At 35.8% G+C, this 20,167-nt stretch overlaps 1 protein-coding gene across 1 annotated transcript; it reads left to right on the top strand.

Moving 5' to 3' along the window:
• Positions 1–11,993: 11,993 nt before the first annotated feature.
• Positions 11,994–19,387, top strand: LOC133298531 (mitogen-activated protein kinase kinase kinase YODA-like). Its single transcript, XM_061497833.1, has 12 exons — positions 11,994–12,187; positions 13,214–13,950; positions 14,086–14,835; positions 14,954–15,041; positions 15,168–15,230; positions 15,469–15,629; positions 15,745–15,820; positions 16,280–16,339; positions 16,435–16,542; positions 16,707–16,946; positions 17,893–17,984; positions 18,112–19,387. Exons 2-12 carry the CDS (start codon positions 13,397–13,399, stop codon positions 18,605–18,607), a joined length of 2,688 nt encoding a protein of 895 aa, XP_061353817.1. The 5' UTR covers positions 11,994–12,187; positions 13,214–13,396; the 3' UTR covers positions 18,608–19,387.
• The last annotated feature ends 780 nt before the right edge of the window (positions 19,388–20,167 follow it).

Genomic DNA, 20,167 nt, shown 5'->3' with positions numbered 1-20,167 from the left:
AAACCTGGACCAAGATGGGGGCAACTGAGCCTATTTTGCAGACTATAGCTAAACCTGGTGAAACTTGGGAGTTAACCAAGGATAAGGTTGCTCCTAAGTTGATTTGGTTACGGCATTTAAATGGTGAGGCTAGAGTCTGGTTTCACTTTGTAATCTCAAATGTCATGCCTTCTTCCAACCAGGCAGAGGTCATCCTGAAGAGAGCTGTCCTGATTCACACTATCATGACAAAGGCGAAGGTGGAACTTTCTATTCTTCTTCAGGACAGCATTTATGATATGGCTCACTCTGACAGTGACTCTGCTGCTTTGGGTCACTATTCCTTGATTCAGTTGCTTTGTCAGAAAGCTGGTGTAGATGTTACTGATAATGGGGCACCAACTAAATTGCACCCTACAATTGATGCCGCAATGATAACAAAGCAATTGAAGATAGGAAGATGGGAGGCCACAGGATTGACTCCTGGTAGGAAATCTACAGCTCAGAGTGATGATGAATTAGAAGAGAGGCTACAGTCAGGGGAGCAATAGACGGTGAATACTGACTTCGATATGAGACATTTGCGCAGGCGTCTCCGGTTTATGCAGTCCAGCCAGCACTCATTTCAGACATATATGGTGACGATGATGAAATCTATATGTGAGGCTCAGGGCTTAGATGTTATTGATTACCAGCCTGCTGTATACCCTCATTCTGATGAGGAGGAAGCCTTTGAGGCAATGGCCTGGACTCACTATGCTAATCATGTGGATGGAGCTGCGCCTGCTGATGATGCTACATCTTCCCATGCTGCACCTACTTCAGAGAGACAACCTGGTGTTGATGCTACTACCACAGAGACCACTGCTGCTGCTGCTGATACTGGTGCTATGGATGAGAACAGGGGTATTGATCCTGAGTGCAACCCCTTGCCTACTGCTGATCCAGGCTCATATTTGGTGTTTAGTGATGATGAAGAGTCTACTGACTAGACTCCTCATTTTGTTTTTACACATTTTCTGTTTTTATGGTTTTATTTTGGATACTTTTAGTTACCTGTGGTATTATTTTTAATTTTGTACATTTGTTAGTACATTGAGATTCTCTGTTTGAATGATGCACTTTTGAAATAGTACTGATGCTATTTGTTGATATGTGAATGTGTTTCAGAACTTGTCAACTGCATTTTAGATTTAAATTAGTTGCTGGGGACAGCAACGTTTAAATCTGGGAATGGGGTGTGAATGAATGACATGATTATGGTGGTATCACACAGTTGATGATGACACACAGTTGATGAGCCACAAACAGGGAAACATCTCAATCCTTTCTTTTAAATTCTAATGTAGTTTTAGGTAGTTTAGGTAGTGTTGTATATGTACAAAGGTTGGATTTAGAGTTGAGATGATGTGAATTTTATGAGGATAGGATGATCAAAGTTTGACATGATTGATCAAAAAATTTTGATGCAATTTGAAATCCTTGCATGTGTGCTAAATGATATGTTTGCATGACTCATGCTATGTGAGGAGTAGAGAGATCAGTTTGATGTATATAGAGGAATTCAAGCATGCACTCTGAACTGTGAGACATAGAGCCTATACAGAATTTTTTTTTTTGTTCAGAGAGCACTTCATTGTATGAGTAACTCTAGAACTTGCCCTGTTTCTAACTTGAAATAGTTCATGGTTTGTAAAGTAGAGTTTATAGAGGCATTTTTCTTTTGAACCAAATTCTCCTATTGCATGGAAGCCTTAAGCCAAACTTTTTGTGATAAAACTAAGAGCCCTGCACTTATTCCAGATCCTAGATTTTCAGATTATGTGTTCAGATAAGGGGTAAGGAGGAAAGCTCTGTTGGAGAAAGGTGTTTCTGCAATGAACAAAAATATTAAGTGTTAAGTGTTGGAAATTTGGAGAAAAAGAAGTAAAGGCACAAAGTGCTTGGTTTGGAAAAGGAAAAGAAAAAGGAAATGAGGAAAAAGGGAAATCAAAACAACACAAAGTGTTGAAAGTTGGAAGAAAAGGAGGAAGGAAGTTCAAGAAAAAGAAAAGTTGTAGAAAAGGTGGTGAAAAGAGTAAATGAAAAGGAAGAAGAGAATGAGACGGATTAAGGAGTACATAGATAAATTCAATAGTGATCCTCCTCTTATCTGAATTTGATTCATCTATCTAACCTTCTGCAACATCAAATCCTACCTTTAGCCAACTATGTGCCAAGCCATTTTTCCTTCTTCTATACAGAATCCTATTCCTAGTCAATTCATACCACCAAAGTCTCTTTTGTTCTGCTTATGAACCACTGTCACTATGGAAAGTGAGAAGATGGGCAAGCTTATAGTAGTTTGAGTGCAGTGGAGATTGAGTGATGAGTACACCCTTAGACACTAGAGTGCAAGAGAGTTTATTCTCACAATTTTTGAGAAGTTCCAAGTGAGGGGGTGTTTTGTGTTGAAGGTCTCTGCATTTCATCTTACTGATCTGTTGAACGTCATTGTGATGAGGTTAAGCAAGTCATAGTAAAAGATAGATTGCTGGGTTGTTAGATTGTATCTTGGAAAGTTGATCTGTCATATTTCAATCCAACCTCATAAATTTCATGTGTAAAGAATCTCAAGTCTTTCTCTGTCTTTAAAGTTATTGCTGAGGACAGCAATATTCAAATCTGGGAATTGTGATAAACCCTTAGTTCATCATGATTTTTAGCAGGAATTAGGATCAAATTGTATGATTAAATGATGAAAAACACGGTTAATGTCCTAAGATGTCCCCAATTACAAGTTCAAGAGCTTTATTGGAAATTTGTATGATTCTTGTAGGAAAAGCAAACTTGAAAGACAACTAGAGAAGAAAGAAGATTCTGGAGCTCAAGAGGAGAAAAATTGCTTAAGTGTTGAGCGCTAAAACGTCCACACTGAGCGTTTTAGCGCCCTGCTACAGGAAGAGGCCAAAACTTGTTGTGATGAGCGCTAAAACGCCCACACAGAGCGTTTTAGCGCGCTGCTGCACTTAGAAGATGAAAAATTGCTGGTCTTGGGCGCTAAACTGCCTGCAATAAGCGTTTTAGCGCCCTAAAGTGGAAAAAGGATTCTAGTCTTCACCGCAAAAACGTCCAAATCAAGAGTTTTAGCGTTGGAGTCAGTTAAAGTCAGTTGAGCATTCACCAAGTTTGGACGCTAAAACGGTCATTCCTTAACATTTTAGCGTTGAAATCAGTTAAAAGCAGTTGAGCATACGTAAAGCATGGACGCTAAAACGGTCACTTATGGACGTTTTAGCGCCCACATCAGTTTTCTGTTTTTAATTGTAACATTATATAAGGCAAAGCCTTGACACTTAGAAAAAGCTCTGGATCTGAGGGATCTGAACTTTCTCTCTCTCTTAAACTTTAGTCTGACTTCTCTCTAAATTCTTTTTGTTTTAGTTTTTGTATTAGGATTTCTTTGTAATAGTTTGGAGATTGAAGACTTTCAACATGGAAATGAAGTTTGCTTCTTCTTCTCTTATCTATTCTTTAGTCATGTCTGAGTAGAGTCTTTGTAGTCTGAATGCAATGGAACTCCATGATAACATTATGTTGATTTGATTAATATGATGAAGTATTTTTCATGTGTTGATTTGAGATTTTCTGAGTTAATTATTTCTATCAAGGAAGTAGTATAGAACAGGGATGTTTATATGACTTCTGTATTTGATAATCTCAGCATCAGAATTCTAGTACTCAAGGGATTGATGCTAGAATTCTGATGTAATCTTAAAACTTTAGTATTTCATGCATGTATTAAGAAAGAGATCACCAAGGGATTGAGGTTTCTGATTAATGTATCTATCAGGGTAGTAAGGGATTACATCTTGATGATAAGTAAAAGGTTGATTAACATCACATGGAAATGAATTCATCATATGATCAATTTTTACATGGGTTATTATGGAGAAAAGTTGTTTTCTGACTACTTGTTGTTTTATTAATTCCTAATCCATATTTACTTTGTGTCAAATTACTTACAATCAATTTTCTGGTGACAAATTATTCATGATTTTTACAAACTCTTATTTGATTCAAATTAGTTTTCTATGGTATATTGGTGTTTGAACACAATTCCTCGTGGGAACGATCTTTGCTCATCATTTTATTACTTGTACGACTAGTGCACTTGCTAAATGTCCAACACTTCTCCATCTCAATGATGTGCTTGTTCCTTATGTGGAACTGTAGAGGTACGACTAATAAAGATTTGGGTCATCACCTGAAGTTTTTTCTCTTTAAGTATAGCGTCAAGTTATTGTTTCTAGTAGAGACTCGAATAGATGAGGACAATTGTTTGAAGTTACGCAGAAAACTTGGTTTGGACTGCTCATTTGTGGAGGAGGCGCGTGGCTTTTATGGTGGTATTTGGGTGCTCTAGTCGATAAATGTTGTCCAGGTTAGTGTTTTAAACATATCATTCCAACACATTCATATGAGGGTTATGGCTTTTGGTTCCCAATTTGAATTTATTATCTGTGTGGTAACCTGATTATTGGTGAGCGATAAGCACTGTAGGGGTGTTTAGATAATGTTTATAATTTTGTTGTGGACCCGTTGATTGTTGCTGGTGATTTCAATGAAATTGCTAGTGTAGTTGAGAAAAAGGGTGGCAACCATGCTAGCTATACCTTATGCAGGCAGTTTTGGGAAAGTTTGGATAATTGGCAGTTGGAAGATCTAAAGGTATCTGGTGCTTTTTACACATGGAGGGGACCAAGTGAAGCCATCTAGAGCGGGTTCACAAAAAGTTGGATAGGTTTGTGCTAATCCTAATTGGAGGCTTTTTTATAGAGAATATGTTATGAACTTAGTCAGGTTCTATTCTAACCACACACCCATGCTGTTGAGGTTAGATGGTAAACAGGTAGATAAGTTGGTTAGGCCATTTAGATTTATGGATGATTGGTTTAATCACCCCAACTTCTCTGAATTTATGGCCTATAATTGGAAATCATGTTATGATCTCCCTACCATGCTTTCGAGGTTTGTTAATCCTTTAGGCAGATGGAATAAAGAGGTATATGGAGATATCTTTAATCAGAAAAATGAGCTAAATTTAGAACTTGAGAAAATCCAACAAGCGTGGGTTCTGCATGACTCAAGGGAATCTGGAAGCTAAAGAAGATAGGTGTCATCAATAACTGATTGATATTCTAGAAAGGGAGGAGAAACTTTGGTTTCAAAAATTCCTTCATAAGTTGATAACAGATGGGGATCGCAACACCAAGTTCTATCACTTAATGACAATCTATCATCGTAACATCAATAAGATCATTAGGCTTCGAGATGCTAGGGATATATGCAATCAAGATGAATAATGGCTGAAAATTATGGCATGCAATTTTTTCAATAAGTTATTTACAGATGATATCCCCATTCGTAGATGGCTCATATCCTAGTGGCCGGTTATCTTGAGAGTTTCTTAATGGTCTATACAGGAAGCCATCTTGTATGGAGGTTTGTCAATGTCTATTTAATATGGGAAGCTATAAGGCCCCATGCCTAGATAGGTTTCCTGTAGTTTTCGTCCAAAGAAAGTGAAACTTTCTATGGGACCAAATTATATGACTAATAGTGGATGTATGAAAAAATCCAACGCATATCCGACATTTGAATTCTACCCTCCTGGTTTTGATTCCTAAAGTCTAGGTACTGGTTTCAATGTCCCAATTCCGACCAATATCTCTATGTTCATGTACAAGCTGATCTCTAAAATCATTGTCAAACGGCTCCAATCCATTATGGAAAAGATAATTTCTTCATATCAGGCTAGTTTTGTTCCTAATAGGCATATTCATGACAACATAGTTATTGCACAAGAGCTGGTACACGGTATGCATAGAATGAAAGGGAGAAAATTTATGGCTATCAAAGTTGATTTGGAAAAGCTTTACAACAGATTGAACTGGAATTTTCTTATCATAGAAAAAATGTTTATAAATTTGAGGTTGCGGCTTGCCGGTTCAGTTGATTGATTTAATAATGGAGGTTGTATCTTCTTCTTCTATAAATATTCTTTAGAATGTAGGAAAGATGGATGCATTTAAACCTTCCTGAGGTGTAAGGTAAAGAGATCCTCTATCCCCGTATTTGTTCACTTTGGCCAAGGACAAGCTTTCTCATATCATATGCACGACCATTTTAGGAGATCTTTGGAAGCCTATCAAGGCAGGGAAATATGGACCCCCAATATCTCATTTAATGTTTGCTGATGATTTATTGTGATTTGCTGAGGCGCGAGAGGATCAGATGGATAATTGTTCTAAAATGTCTCTCGTTGTTTTGGGAGACTTCGGGCTTGAGGTTGAGCATTGTGAAGATAAGTATTTATTTTTCACCTAATACCCCTAAGGAGTTGGCATCTTCATTTATAGTTAAAAGTGGATTCAAAAGGGTTAGGAATATAGGGCGATATTTAGGTGCTTGGATGGTGCATGGTAGGGCCACGAAACAACATTACCAATATATTATGGTAAAGGTCCATAGTAAATTGGTCGGCTGGTTGCAAAAATATCTATCTCAAGTGGGGAGAGTAACTCTCGTGAAGTCGGTTCTGTCTTTTATCCCCAATTTCCATATGCAGTACGTGAGATTTCCACAAAGAGTATGCAATGAGCTAGACCGAATGCAATAAAACTTCATCTGGGGGTACTCATCAGAATAAGTCATACAACGCGGTGAGCTGGGATATCCTGACTAGCCCAAAGAAGATATGTGGTCTTGGCTTAAGGAAAATAGCTTTGATGAATGATGATTTTCTAATGAAATGTGCTTGGCATTTTCAAAATGAAGTTAATTCTCTTTAGTCCCATGTGCTGCGTGGAAAATACAAGGTGCAGGTTGATCAAGTATCAATCCCTAAGGTTGGATGCTCTCCTTTCTGGAAGGCAATCTACAATATCATGCTTAATATGCAAGATAACAAAGTTTGGGAAATTGGAGATAGGGAGACAATCTCCTTTTGGAAGGAAAAGTGGGTCAACTCTTCTATCTGCCTCTATGATCATGTTCGAAGCAGTATACCTGAAGATTTGAGAGACTACAGCCTCAATCAAATGGTTGGCCAGGATGGTAAGTGGAACTACAACATGCTTCTACAACATTTTGATTCAGAGGTGGTTGAAAAGATCAAAAGTATACTCCCTCTTGATATGCATGATGGCCTGGATAGAAGCTTCTAGTTACTAGATGGTACAACAGTAGTACATGTTAGTAATTGCTATCTTTATCTAGCAAAACAATCCTTTCTGCATAGCAATTTCTCTAAGAAGGTTTGGAACAAACTGTGGAAAGGGCCTCAACTGATTCAAATGTTTTTCTGGAGATTATTACTCAAAAGTTTACCTACAAAATATTGGATCAGCTCATGGTCCATGGCAGACCCTCTTTGCCCAATATGTCAACAAGAGAAAGAGTCTTTGCTGCATATTTTTCGAGATTATCTGGTGATCCGTGATATCTGGTATGGTTTCTTGCCATATGATAGACTAGCTTAGTTTTTTATGCCAATTATGATGATTGGGTGATTGATAATTGTAGCGCATTATATATTGTTTGTTGTCGGTATATTTGGCGTTGGAGAAATGAAGTGACCCACGATAGCTCTCCCAATGAGGATCGCCACCTTGCTCGGCCAATCCTTGACTACTTGAAGGAGATACAACTTGCCTTTACAGACACAAAGCCAGGGCTGCAATTCCATTTCTCCAAGGATGTTAGCTGGCAGCCTTCTTTGACTCTGTATGTTAAGTTAAATACAGATGGGGCCTCAAAGGGTCAAACAACTGCAACAGCTTGAGGAGGACTTCTTCATGACTATAGGAGAGTTTGGCTAGGGGGTTTGTTGCAAGAATTGGACACTGAGTTGCTTTACAAGCAAAATTGTGAAGTGTGTTAAAAGGGTTGAAGTTAGCTTGTGAGGCAAGTTAGAGAAATATTTTGGTTGAAAGTGATTGTTAAACAGTCATTGCATTATTTTCTAAGGAAGGCAATGAAGCTCGTGAATCACACCTAGTGAGTCAAATACGAGCATTTATTAGTCGTCAATGGAATGTTCGATTTATACATGTTCTTCATGAGGGAAACCAGTGTGTAGATTGGTCGGCAAACTATCTGTTGATGCACCTAGAGTTACCTGATGAAGCTCACTTCTCTGACATCCCCTCCCTGATTATGGTGTCATCTTCAGGCTGACAGTTGGGTGTGATTTTTGCTAGACATGTGCAGACTCGATAGGAGCTTTCTTGTTTAATTTTTCTATGTTTTCTTTTTCTTTGCTTTTTGTCTTTTTATGTCAATGTATAAGAGAGAGAGAGAGATAAATTAAAAAAAATAAGAGAACAAAAAAAACCAATTTGGTTCATGGTTTTTTAATTGGTTTTGAAAACCAATTTGGTTTATAAACCAGTTCCGTTCATGAATTGATTTTTAAAAAATAGTTTAATTTAATAACTGGTTTTAAAAACCATTTTTTTTAAAGTGCAGTTCAGTTTTTTGATTCTTTTGCAGATCCCTTGATATCTCATGCACATTATCATATTAAAAAAAGATCAAAATTTTAAATTTTATTAGTATCTTAAAATATAAATCCAAAATCTATATCTTCTTTAATATTTTATGCATCAAAATACTTTGGATTTTATTTTTTGGCAGCAGCGGTAGAAAGTAAATATCTATTATTGAGTCAAAAAATTGAGATCCACTATTTAAAAAAGGTGAAATCTTTTCTTATTTTGCATGCAATTTTTTCTTTTATGTCATAGAAACAATCTTACAGTGGATTCCATTATTTTTTTAAAAAAAATAAAATAAAATAAAAACTATTGTGAGACAACAAGAGATAATTTTTCTCCAATAACGGGACAAAATCATCTCCCTTTAAAAAAAGAGAGGATGCAAAACGATGTGAGAACATCGGACCAATGCCCAAAGCTTTCTCGAGTCGATGAAAAAACAGTTTTCTCAAATAGTTTATTAAAATCTTATTAAATGATCAATTTTTTAATTCTTTTTATGCATATAACTCAATGCTAAGTATTGCATGGGTATTAATTTAAAATATATTGTATTTAGGCATAAAAAATCTTCAACGCAAATGTTTATTCAAAAAAATTATTTTTTTAAAAATTTCTCTACCAATAATTCGTTAATTATTTGATTAATTTGATTGATGCCTCATAAAATTATAAGAATGACTCAGAACTCGGCTTTTTCACCCTTTTGCCCCTTATTAATTAATTAATAACCATTTTGCCCCTGATTCGAAACTATTTATCAATCTGCCCCTCTTTAATCGACTACCTTGCATTTTTAATCGACTAAATGGCAAAACAGACAAAAAATGGATGTTGGGAGATTTAGTCGACTAAATCTCCCTATTTAGTCGACTAAATCTCCATATTTGAAAAAAAAATAATAAGTCAGTATGATTTTAATCGATTAAGTAAGGAGATTTAATCGATTAAATCTCCCAACAACCATTTAGTCGATTAAACATTCAAAGTAGTCGATTAAAGAGGGACAGATTGATAGATAGTTTCGAATCAGAGGCAAAATGGTTATTAATTAATTAATGAGGGGCAAAATGGTCAAATAGCCCTCAGAACTCGTTCAAATTATTTTCTTACAAGATTTGAGACTTTTTCGGAAAGAGATAGCTACCAAATCAGATTACTAATCAAGAAGAAAATCAAACTTGCCCATTATTAATTGGTAGGTAATCTTTTTTATATTTTGGAAAGTAATTTTTTATCACTTTCAGGTTAGTTGGTAGATAATTTTCATTTTTGGAAAGTAAATTTTTATCTCATACTGGTTAGTAAGTAGTCTTCTCGTTTTTTGGATCTTGTGCTTTTTGTATTAAAATAGAAGAAGTCTTAATAGCAATCCTTTTTAAATTGGAGTAATAGGTAACTTAATTCTAGTAATTATACTTCAATTGCAATTTAGTTTATAGCTTTATTTATAAAATTTGTATAAAGTTATTTTTTAGGAACTAAAGTAAAATAAAAAAAGTTAACTAGATACAAATTTCATAAATTTATATTATAATTCATAGACATAAATTTGAAAAGTAAACTATTAGCAGAGAAAAATTTAAAGTATTAACCTCCATATTTACTGTTTTGTATCTTACCATTAAACTTGTTTTAGTCAGTTAAGAATCTCATCAGAAATAATCTATATAAATTAGGCATAAAAATCAAATTGCCACATTTTGACAAAAACATGCCAATATTACACACTTTCAAAGGTTTTTTCTGCCACGTTTTAAGTCCCATGGACTCGACTAGTGAAACCAAATGATGCAGGAATGAGATACGTTGCAGGAACAAGAAGTTACATGGTCTCATTGATGCAGGCAACGAGACATATGTTTAGCGTGCACATTCCTATATCATTGGGTTACGCTAATATAAGCAACGAAACTTTTGTTTTGCACATGTCAAAAGTGATGGTGGCTAAAAAATGTGGCAGAAAAAAAAAATCCAAAGTGAGATATATTGGCAATTTGGCAAAATACATGCGAATATGCCACACTTTCAAAGTTTTTTTCCTTGCCACTTATCAAAAGTGATCATGCGATTGAGGTAATATATTTTTACTATTAGATATATCCATTACTTAGTATATATCCTTTACCAAATATTAAAATATGTAATACATTTGCACTACCGTCACCACAAAAGGTTATTTTCTTTCGTACCTCCTTTTTCTTTTTTCTTTTTAGATAAGGGAGTATCTATTCCCATTGCACCCAAAATAAGATCCAAGTGGGATAGCTAAAAAATGTGGCAAGGAAAAATAATTTCCAAACTGAGATATATTAACATATATTTCGCCAAAAGATGACACTTTTATATATATATATATATATATATATATATTAAAAAACTAATTATCTGTTCTAACCTTCAATACATAGAGATAATGAGAATATTCAACAACATAGCATGAAGAAATTGAGTTCTAAAAGGTAAATGGAACACATAACGAGTCAAAATGAAATTACCTTCCCTAAAAATATGATTTAACAGAACAACTCATTCACTCGATAACAAGGAGAAATTATAAGTCAAAAATTGAGATTAAACACATGTCTAGCCACAACCTTTAATTTGTGGATTAAAATTTGATTGTCACATTCCAAAATTAATGTTATATATCCATATTTCAAGCCAATTACCACACCCAAACATTTAGCCTTAAAAGCCGTAGCTCCACCACAGTATTTAGAAAAATCATGAATATAGTGACCAAGACTCTCATGTAAAAGGTGGCCACACTAATTATTCCTAACAAATTTGGAAGCGTCATAATGACCTAACTTAAAGGAGTATGATTCCACTTCCACAACACAATACAAATGCTGTTGAAAATTAAGCTAGTCCATGTCAATTTGACACAAAAACTTTCATCCACCTTATTAACATATTTACTATTTTGATATACTTATTTTATTGAAAAAATTCATTAGTAGATTTTTTTTTTTCATATTGTAAAATTAATTACCCATGGTTGCATGAGGTGGAGGAATTTACTTAAATTCGTTTTAAAATAACTGTGCTAAATGAGTTCGATTTCATTTACCATTGACAACAAAGAAAATTAATAGACTACCAAATATGTAGATCAACTGATATTAAAAAATAATTAATAGACATATTACGTTGATCTATAGAATTTTATATAAAAGAATGGTGCCGTTATGTAATTAGTTGTGAAGCCAAATTCGAACATGATTTCTATATCTCCGTTCTATTTTCGAACGGACAAAAATGTAATAATTACATTTTCTATTTTTTAAGATTTTTTTTTGGGTACAGTTTGTTAATTAATTAATTAATTATTAACTATTAAGAATCAACGCACATAGACCCTCTTCTTCATGTGTTGACACAGCGAAAAAACACACACACACTCTCTCTCTTTATATATATCTGCTTCCGTACGCGATTTCTTTCACTATCTTCCAATTCCTAATTTTTCACTACACACCACTGCAAATCCTTCTTCATTTTCTTGCACTTTGGGTTTTCTGAGTCTGTTTTCTTTTGGGGGTTCTCTCCTGAAGTTCTGAACAGTTCAGAAAAAAAAATGTTTTTTTTTTTTCATACTCAGATTTGAGCTGAATATCACTCGGTGGGGTTGAGTTTTGATTCTCAGCGTTGAGCAATTTGAAGTAAGTTTCTACCTTTCTTGCATTTTGGGTTTGGTTTCCTGTTCTAATTTCAGTGAATGATCATCAAGTTAGTTGATTTAACTGTTTTTCTGTGCTCAGTGATATGTGTTGGTGGATGAGTGGATCTGTGTTTTGAGGTGATCGTTTTCAACAATGGGGTGGTGGTTTCACTTGGGGTTCTGAGAAAATTTGGTGTAGTTACAAGGAGTGAAGTTAAAAGTTTGAATTTTTATTTTTATTATATGTATATAATTTCTGGTGGGGGGCTTGGGATTCTGGGTATTGGAACACACGCAAAAAGTAATCTACATATTAAGATTAGTTTGATTGAGAGATGGGTTTTTACTGTTTTGACAATCTGAGTACAAATTTTTATGGTCTTAATATTTTCATTTATTTTCCTTTTTATTTTTAATTTTTTGGTTAGAACTTTGGAGTTAGTACATTAAACTTTGATTTCTTAAGTTGCAAAATAAGGAATTTGAGCTTATGCAAAGTAGTGGATGTTACTGTCTTTATAATCCTTTCAAGTTTTGAGGAGTTTTAGAATCTACATATGATAGTTGTGCAATGATGGTCATGCTGTACTAATATATATTGATTAGGAAGGTTATAGATGTTTCAGCTTTATTATATGACATAGATACTGTACTAGGGTTTGGGCTTGGGGTTCTATGGCCTAAATATTAGCTGATGGAATTGTTGATTTTTATAATGCTTAGTTAATCAGTTCTCATTGAAAAAAGTGTCGGATCAGGTGTATGGATTTTTCTTACTATGTTAATGTTTGACCAACTCATTGAAAAAAATGGATGACTAGTTGTTGCATAAATTAGTGAATTATTCAGTTGTTAGCTTCTTCTTTTATCTCAACTTTGTGCAATGCATCACTTTGGACTGTTTTGTCATAGACTTAGTGATTAATTACAATATATGCACGTGTAGAAGAATTTGGATACAATATATGCATTTATGATAAACGTGCATTTTTTAGTGATTGAAAATACATGTTTTTCTCTGTTGCAGGTTTTTAGCAACCGTTTTCAATCACTGATTTCTATCTCACTCTAAAGTACTTCTTTTGGAATTATTGAATCCTCTATTTGGTAACGGTTTTGGTATGAACATGACCTTTATAACTTTTTTGAACTATTAATGGGGTCCTTTTAAGAAATTTGCTTGCCACGTTGCAATATATAAAATACAAATATGCCTTCATGGTGGGGGAGATCATCATCAAAAGAAACCAAGAAGAAAGCAAGTAAGGAAAGTTTTATCGACACATTACACCGAAAATTTAAAATCCCATCTGAAGGTAAACTAAGCAGTAGATCAGGAGAGTCTCGTAGACATCGCAATGACGCTATTTCAGAGAAAGGGGCCCAGTCTCGTTCTGAATCAACATCCCCATCGCATTCCAAAGTGGCAAGGTGTCAAAGTTTTGCTGAAAGGCCTCATGCTCAGCCACTACCTCTTCCTGGCCTGCACCCATCAAATGTAAGCCGAGCAGATTCTGAAATTAGCTTATCGACTAAATCAAGAGTGGAAAAGGGCTCCAAACCATCATTGTTTCTGCCGCTACCAAAACCTGGATGCATGCGTGGTAGGTTGAATCCTGCAGATTTGGATGGAGATCTGGTCACTGCTTCAGTCTCTAGTGAGAGCTCTGCTGACAGTGATGAACCAGTGGACTCCAACAATCGTAGTCCTCTGGCAACTGACTCCGAGACTGGGACAAGAACTGCTGCAGGCAGTCCTTCCAGGTATACTTCACAACCATTCATGATAATGTGCTTTCCAGATTGCATATTTTGTTACATATAATGCCTAGGTTATTTATGATTTCTTGCAAACAATTTTTTACTTTACTCATCCTGGATATTTGCCCTTTTCTGAAGCTTGGTGCTCAAGGATCAATCATATGCTGTTTCCCAAGTAAATTCAAGAGAAGCCAAAAAGCCAGTAAACCTTCTGGGGAATCATATGTCTTCTACTTCTCCAAAACGGAGGCCTTTAAGCAACCATGTTCCAGATCTGCAGATTCCTCCTCGCGGTGCCTTCTGTAGTGCTCCTGACAGTTCCATGTCAAGTCCATCAAGAAGTCCGTTGAGAGCATTTGGCACAGAACAGGTGTTGAACTCTGCTTTTTGGGCTGGAAAGCCATATTCAGAGGTCAATTTAGTTGGATCCGGGCACTGCTCAAGTCCAGGTTCCGGTCACAATTCTGGGCATAATTCAATGGGCGGGGACATGTCAGGACAGTTGTTTTGGCAACCAAGCAGGGGTAGTCCTGAGTATTCTCCTGTACTGAGTCCCAGAATGACAAGCCCTGGTCCAAGTTCTAGAATTCAGAGTGGAGCTGTTACACCTATTCATCCCAGAGCTGGGGGAGCACCCACTGAATCACAGACAGGACGGGTTGATGATGGAAAACAACAAAGTCATCGTTTGCCCCTTCCTCCTTTAGCAGTTACCAACTCCATGCCTTTCTCTCATTCAAATTCTGCAGCAACATCTCCATCTATGCCAAGAAGTCCAGGAAGAGCAGATAATCCATTGAGCCCTCCGTTGAGCCCTGGCTCACGTTGGAAAAAAGGAAAGCTGCTTGGAAGAGGCACATTTGGACATGTCTATGTTGGCTTCAATAAGTATGTACTTTGGACCCAAAGTTCTTAATTTTATTATGAACTAAATCTTTTTTTTTTTAAATCTGTTAAGGCACGCATCTTGATAAAGTTGCTTGATTAAAATGTTTGTCCTTTTCAGGGAAAGTGGTGAAATGTGTGCAATGAAAGAGGTAACTCTGTTTTCAGATGATGCCAAATCTAAGGAAAGTGCTAAGCAATTAATGCAGGTAAATTTATTTTCTTTTAGACATAGGAAAATTTCATTGGATTATTCACTATGTGCGATACTATTGTATCTAGTTCTGTTTCGAATTTAGTGTAGCTTTCCTAATCTAACTCCCAGATTCTGGCAGGAAATTACCTTATTAAGCCGTTTACGGCATCCAAATATTGTGCAGTATTACGGATCTGAATCAGTAAGTTCTTTGTTTCCTGTTTCATTTACATTCTGATGTTTATGTTAGCTGCCTGTGAGTGATCATGATTTGTTTTAGGATGTGTCTGTTGACTGTCCATTTCTAATGCATACATGATCATCGAGTTTGAGATTATTAGTTGCTGATGGATTGCCTAACAACATAGTATTATAAACTTGTTTGCAGTATTTGTTTTCGTAGTCTATTTATGGAAGCTTCTGAATTATCCATTAAACAGGTAGATGACAAGCTCTACATATACCTGGAGTATGTAGCTGGAGGCTCCATATATAAACTTCTTCAAGAATATGGGCAATTTGGTGAAGTAGCTATTCGTAGTTTTACTCAACAAATTTTGTCAGGACTTGCTTATTTACATGCTAAAAATACCGTCCATAGGTGAATAAAGTCACCTTTTTATTTGCAAAAGCTTATATTTCAGTGCTTCCACGTAATGATTATTTTTCTAAACTTCTGATATATCAACTGCTTAAATTGCATTTTTCTTGTAAAGGGACATTAAAGGAGCAAATATACTGGTAGATACTAATGGACGGGTCAAGTTGGCAGACTTTGGCATGGCAAAACATGTAAGCTTGGTGATAAAAACTATCCATATCTCGCATTTGAGCTAATAGAATAAGATATGAAAATCGGTTTCTCATGCTTCGTGAAATTATGAATCAACGTTAAAAAATCAGTAATTCACTAATTCAAGGGAGTTTCCATTTCACTGGGGTTTATTGATGTTCCTTAATATTTTTTTTCTTTTTGGGGGATTTCTTTTCTGCCCCAACCTTTACCAGTTTAACTTGTATGACTCCAACTACAAAAAAGATCAGACTGTGCGCGTGTAATAGTCCATGAAACAATAATGAAGACACTAGGTTCTTTTGGTTTTATTGACTTCACAAGATATTGGTTTCCTGAATAATTGCCATTTGAGATTGCCTTTGGTTTATTGATTTTTGGATTCTTAATGCTTTGAATAATCTCAAGGTTGCATGATTTTTCCTGTTTTCCCAACTTATAACTTGCATATCTTGCAGATAACAGGGCAAACATGTCCATTATCATTCAAGGGAAGTCCTTATTGGATGGCTCCTGAGGTTGTAATGTCTTATTCTATATTAGCTTTGGTTCTTTATTTTTTCAATTACATCTTGGTTTTGTGACTCAATATCTTTGCCTTCTGATTATTCAGGTTATAAAGAACTCCAATGGTTGCAACCTTGCTGTCGATATATGGAGTCTTGGATGCACAGTTTTGGAAATGGCTACAACCAAGCCTCCTTGGAGTCAGTATGAAGGGGTTAGTAATTTATGTCAATATGTTGAAACTTTTAGTTATTTCTTTTTTCCTATTATTTTATATATTTTGTTTTTGTTTTACATTTATAAGGCACTGATGATAATTCTTGTATTAATTTATGGCTTGACTTGATGTATTATTGTATTTGCATGTTAACATACCAGGTTGCTGCCATGTTCAAGATTGGGAATAGCAAGGAACTCCCAACGATCCCAGATAATCTCTCTAGTGAAGGAAAAGATTTTGTTAGGAGATGTCTACAACGTAATCCATACAATCGCCCTCCAGCCATTGAATTATTGGAACACCCTTTTGTAAAATGTGCTGCACCTTTAGAAAGACCTATTCTGGGTCCTGAAGCTTCAGACCCTATATCTGAGATTGCAGAAGGAGCAAAAGCTCTGGTAGAGAAGCTATTTCCAACCTAAATCATATAAGTTTATTTGCGTTTGATTTACTTATTCTCATTATAAAGTTGGGGATAGCTTGTTTGTCTTCCAGTGCATGTCATGCTTTTGTATCAAATATTCTTGCCCCCTTTTTCCCCCTTTTTGTTGCCCCCTTTGCACAATAGGAATAAAATATGAAGCCATCTACTTTGCTACATGAAATGAAAATGTCATATGGAATATTCTGCACTTCATTCTGTCAAATTCTTCATGATTGATGAATTAGTTTTCTTTTATGGGAAAGACAATTCATTCTCTTGGAAATATAAACAAGAATAATTTGAATCTATTAAGAGACCAGAATATAGGGGAAAAAGAATGATCTTTATTCTCGCATCTTGTCCATTTAAGTTGCTGTAGAAATTGTTTTTACATATTTTTCCAAGGCAGCATGAAGGATTCAGAAGGGAAAAGCAGGGGCAATAGCTTGAGACAGATTTAATGTTGAGGAAGAGGGTGATCAAAGTTGGGACAGAATAAAGGTTCTAGGTTTAGAACCCTCTCAGATCTGGAATCCACCAGATTACATTGAAAAACCTTGATTAAAATTTATGAATGAAAAATATAATTTCTAAATCATTTGACACATAGTGGCTTTATATAGGCATATACAACTTGATTGGCTCTTCTAGGACTTTCCTGATCCATATCGTACCATAATGGTGTGGTTGATTTTTAAATCAGAAAAATAAATGTTAGTTTATACATCTCCATTTGGATGCTCCAAAGTGTATCTGGGTTAGGTATTCATTTACTTGAACTATCTTCCAAATGTAAGATACTGGAAAATTTTGCCTGCATCAATGAAATGACCTTTGGAAGTGTCTTTTCCTTTGTGGTTTGTACCGTATCCTCTTGTTATTATTTGTGGTAATTTCATTCAACTTTGACGAATTTTCAGGGCATTGGACAAGGAAGGAATCTTTCTACGTTGGATTCAGATAGACTTTCTCTTCATTCTTCTAGATTTTTGAAAACAAATCCTCATGCAAGGTCTCTCTCTCTCTCTCTCTCTCACACACACACACACACGCAGGCACACACTGCACACGCACACACTGCACGCACAAGGTTGCTGACATTACCAATGGTGGTCTGAAATCATCTCATTACTCTCCAGTGAAATCCATATTCCAAGGAATATATCATGCCCTGTCTCTCCCATTGGAAGCCCACTTTTGAGGCCAAGATCACCACAGAATGTAAATGGTAGAATGTCTCCCTCTCCTATATCCAGCCCTTCTGGTGCATCCACACCTCTTAATGGTGGTAGTGGTGCCATTCCATTTAGCAATCACCTAGTTTACTTTCCAGAGGGTCTTGGAAGCTTGCCAAAGTCCTCAAATGGTGCCTACAATAGTGTCCCTGCTCATCATGACTCAAATGTTGACATTTTTCGAGGAATGCAAAAGACATCTCACATTACATCAGAGCTGGTTCTTAGTGAAAATGATGGTCTGGGGAAGCAGTTTGCAAGGCATCCTCCTCATGATGAGCCATATGTTCAATCAGTCTTGGCTGATCGTGTTTGCCGGCAGCTGCTGGGGGATCATGTCTACCCATCCCTTGATCTAAGTCCCAACTCATCTTTGCTCCGCCGACCAAATGGTTTATGACACCGGGAATTTTCCTGGCCCACTTATGCCAGCAAGTCTAGTGAAGTTTGTCATAATACCTTTTGGTTACAAGGATCTATTCATTGTTCTATTTGCTGAGGAAGTAATTGTACAATAAGGAGCCAAAGCATAAGAGAATCAATGTAATAAATTTGGATCTGAGAAGAGGCCAGCTGGGGCACATATGTTCATTTTTCATGGCTTCAGGCTTGTGGAATTCAGATCCTTACAGGTGAAATGCCAAACTAAGCCATAGGATGTAACTTTCTAACATTTGATTTGTGCATATCAACTGAAGCAAATCCTCACTTGTTAGCAAAGAGGAGTTTATGTTTGTATGTAGTATATTTAAGATGCAGCATCAATGCATGAGAAGTTGGGAGCTTGGATTTCTCCTCTCTGTTGCCTAAGATATGAGAAATGACAGGTTTAATATTTATATTAGCTCAAGTAATGTGAGTTTTTATAATCATGTGTATGCAGTTCCTTCAGTTAAAAGAAATTTCATGCAATGACAACTGTATCTTTTAGAACATCATATAGATGCCAAAAAAGTGAAACTGATGCAAAATTTTAGCTTCTAGACTATTTTTTTGGGAGATAATCAGGTATTGCTGTACAGAAGATGGGAGACTGTATTGTGATTCTGCAATTATTGATGGGAAGCCAAGGGTTTATGAAGCCCATACATCTTTTGTTTAACTGGGGGCTCAGATGTATCACTGTTATTATAGACTCTTCTATTGGACTTGTTTTGTACATTATTATTTGAAGGTAAAAATCGAAGATACATGGTTTATATGATCATCTCATCTGATCTATACAAGGCTTATCTGATCGGATCAACTTTTCTATTATTCATTAGTCTTGCTATAAAACAAACTGCAGGATAATGTTGAGGGGTTTGGATGGTTTGGATAAAGTCATAGATTCAAACTTGTGTTGCTCTTATGATCACTCTAAAAAGATAAATAAATGAAGTTTCTTTCAGCAGTGAATTAGGACCTGGCGCGTTGCATGGATGATAGCTAAGTTATTTGTCTTGCCAAAACCATGATAGCTAAATTATTTGTCTTGCCAAAACCATTACAGTAAAATCGCTATCATCAAATGTAATTTCTTACCGTTTATCCGCAGCATTGCACATTTTCTTCATGATATATATGGCTAAAGCCATCCCTCTCAAAAGCCATGGAAAAAAACAAGGCTATAGAATTGTCCTTGCCAATGAACGTTCAATCACAAACCTTCCCCCTTTCACAGGTATGTAAAATCTAGTTATCTAACAGATCAAGATGCCAAAAAACTGTCACTATAACCAAGCATGCACACTTGCCAACAAGAATGACGTGAAGAACCTTTCTTGTGTAAATGAATACATTCAGCTACAACGTGAATAATCAAATCCCATATAGGACATGCAGCATATTGCATTGTTTATTTAACCACCAAAAGGCTAAATTATCTAAGACAACTTGAATTGCTTTTAGGCCACGTGATTCATCCAAGTAGTTATTTTACGCCAATTGATCTTCAAGCATGGCACAAATTAACAGTTAA

This window comes from Gastrolobium bilobum, unplaced genomic scaffold (genome assembly GCF_033153095.1).
Source record: "Gastrolobium bilobum isolate Gb01-03AN ecotype WA unplaced genomic scaffold, APGP_CSIRO_Gbil_v1 utg12686, whole genome shotgun sequence".
NCBI classification, from domain to species: Eukaryota; Viridiplantae; Streptophyta; class Magnoliopsida; order Fabales; family Fabaceae; genus Gastrolobium; species Gastrolobium bilobum.
The sequence above is the reverse complement of the archived record's forward strand: the minus strand, read 5'-3'. Positions and strand labels throughout refer to the sequence as shown.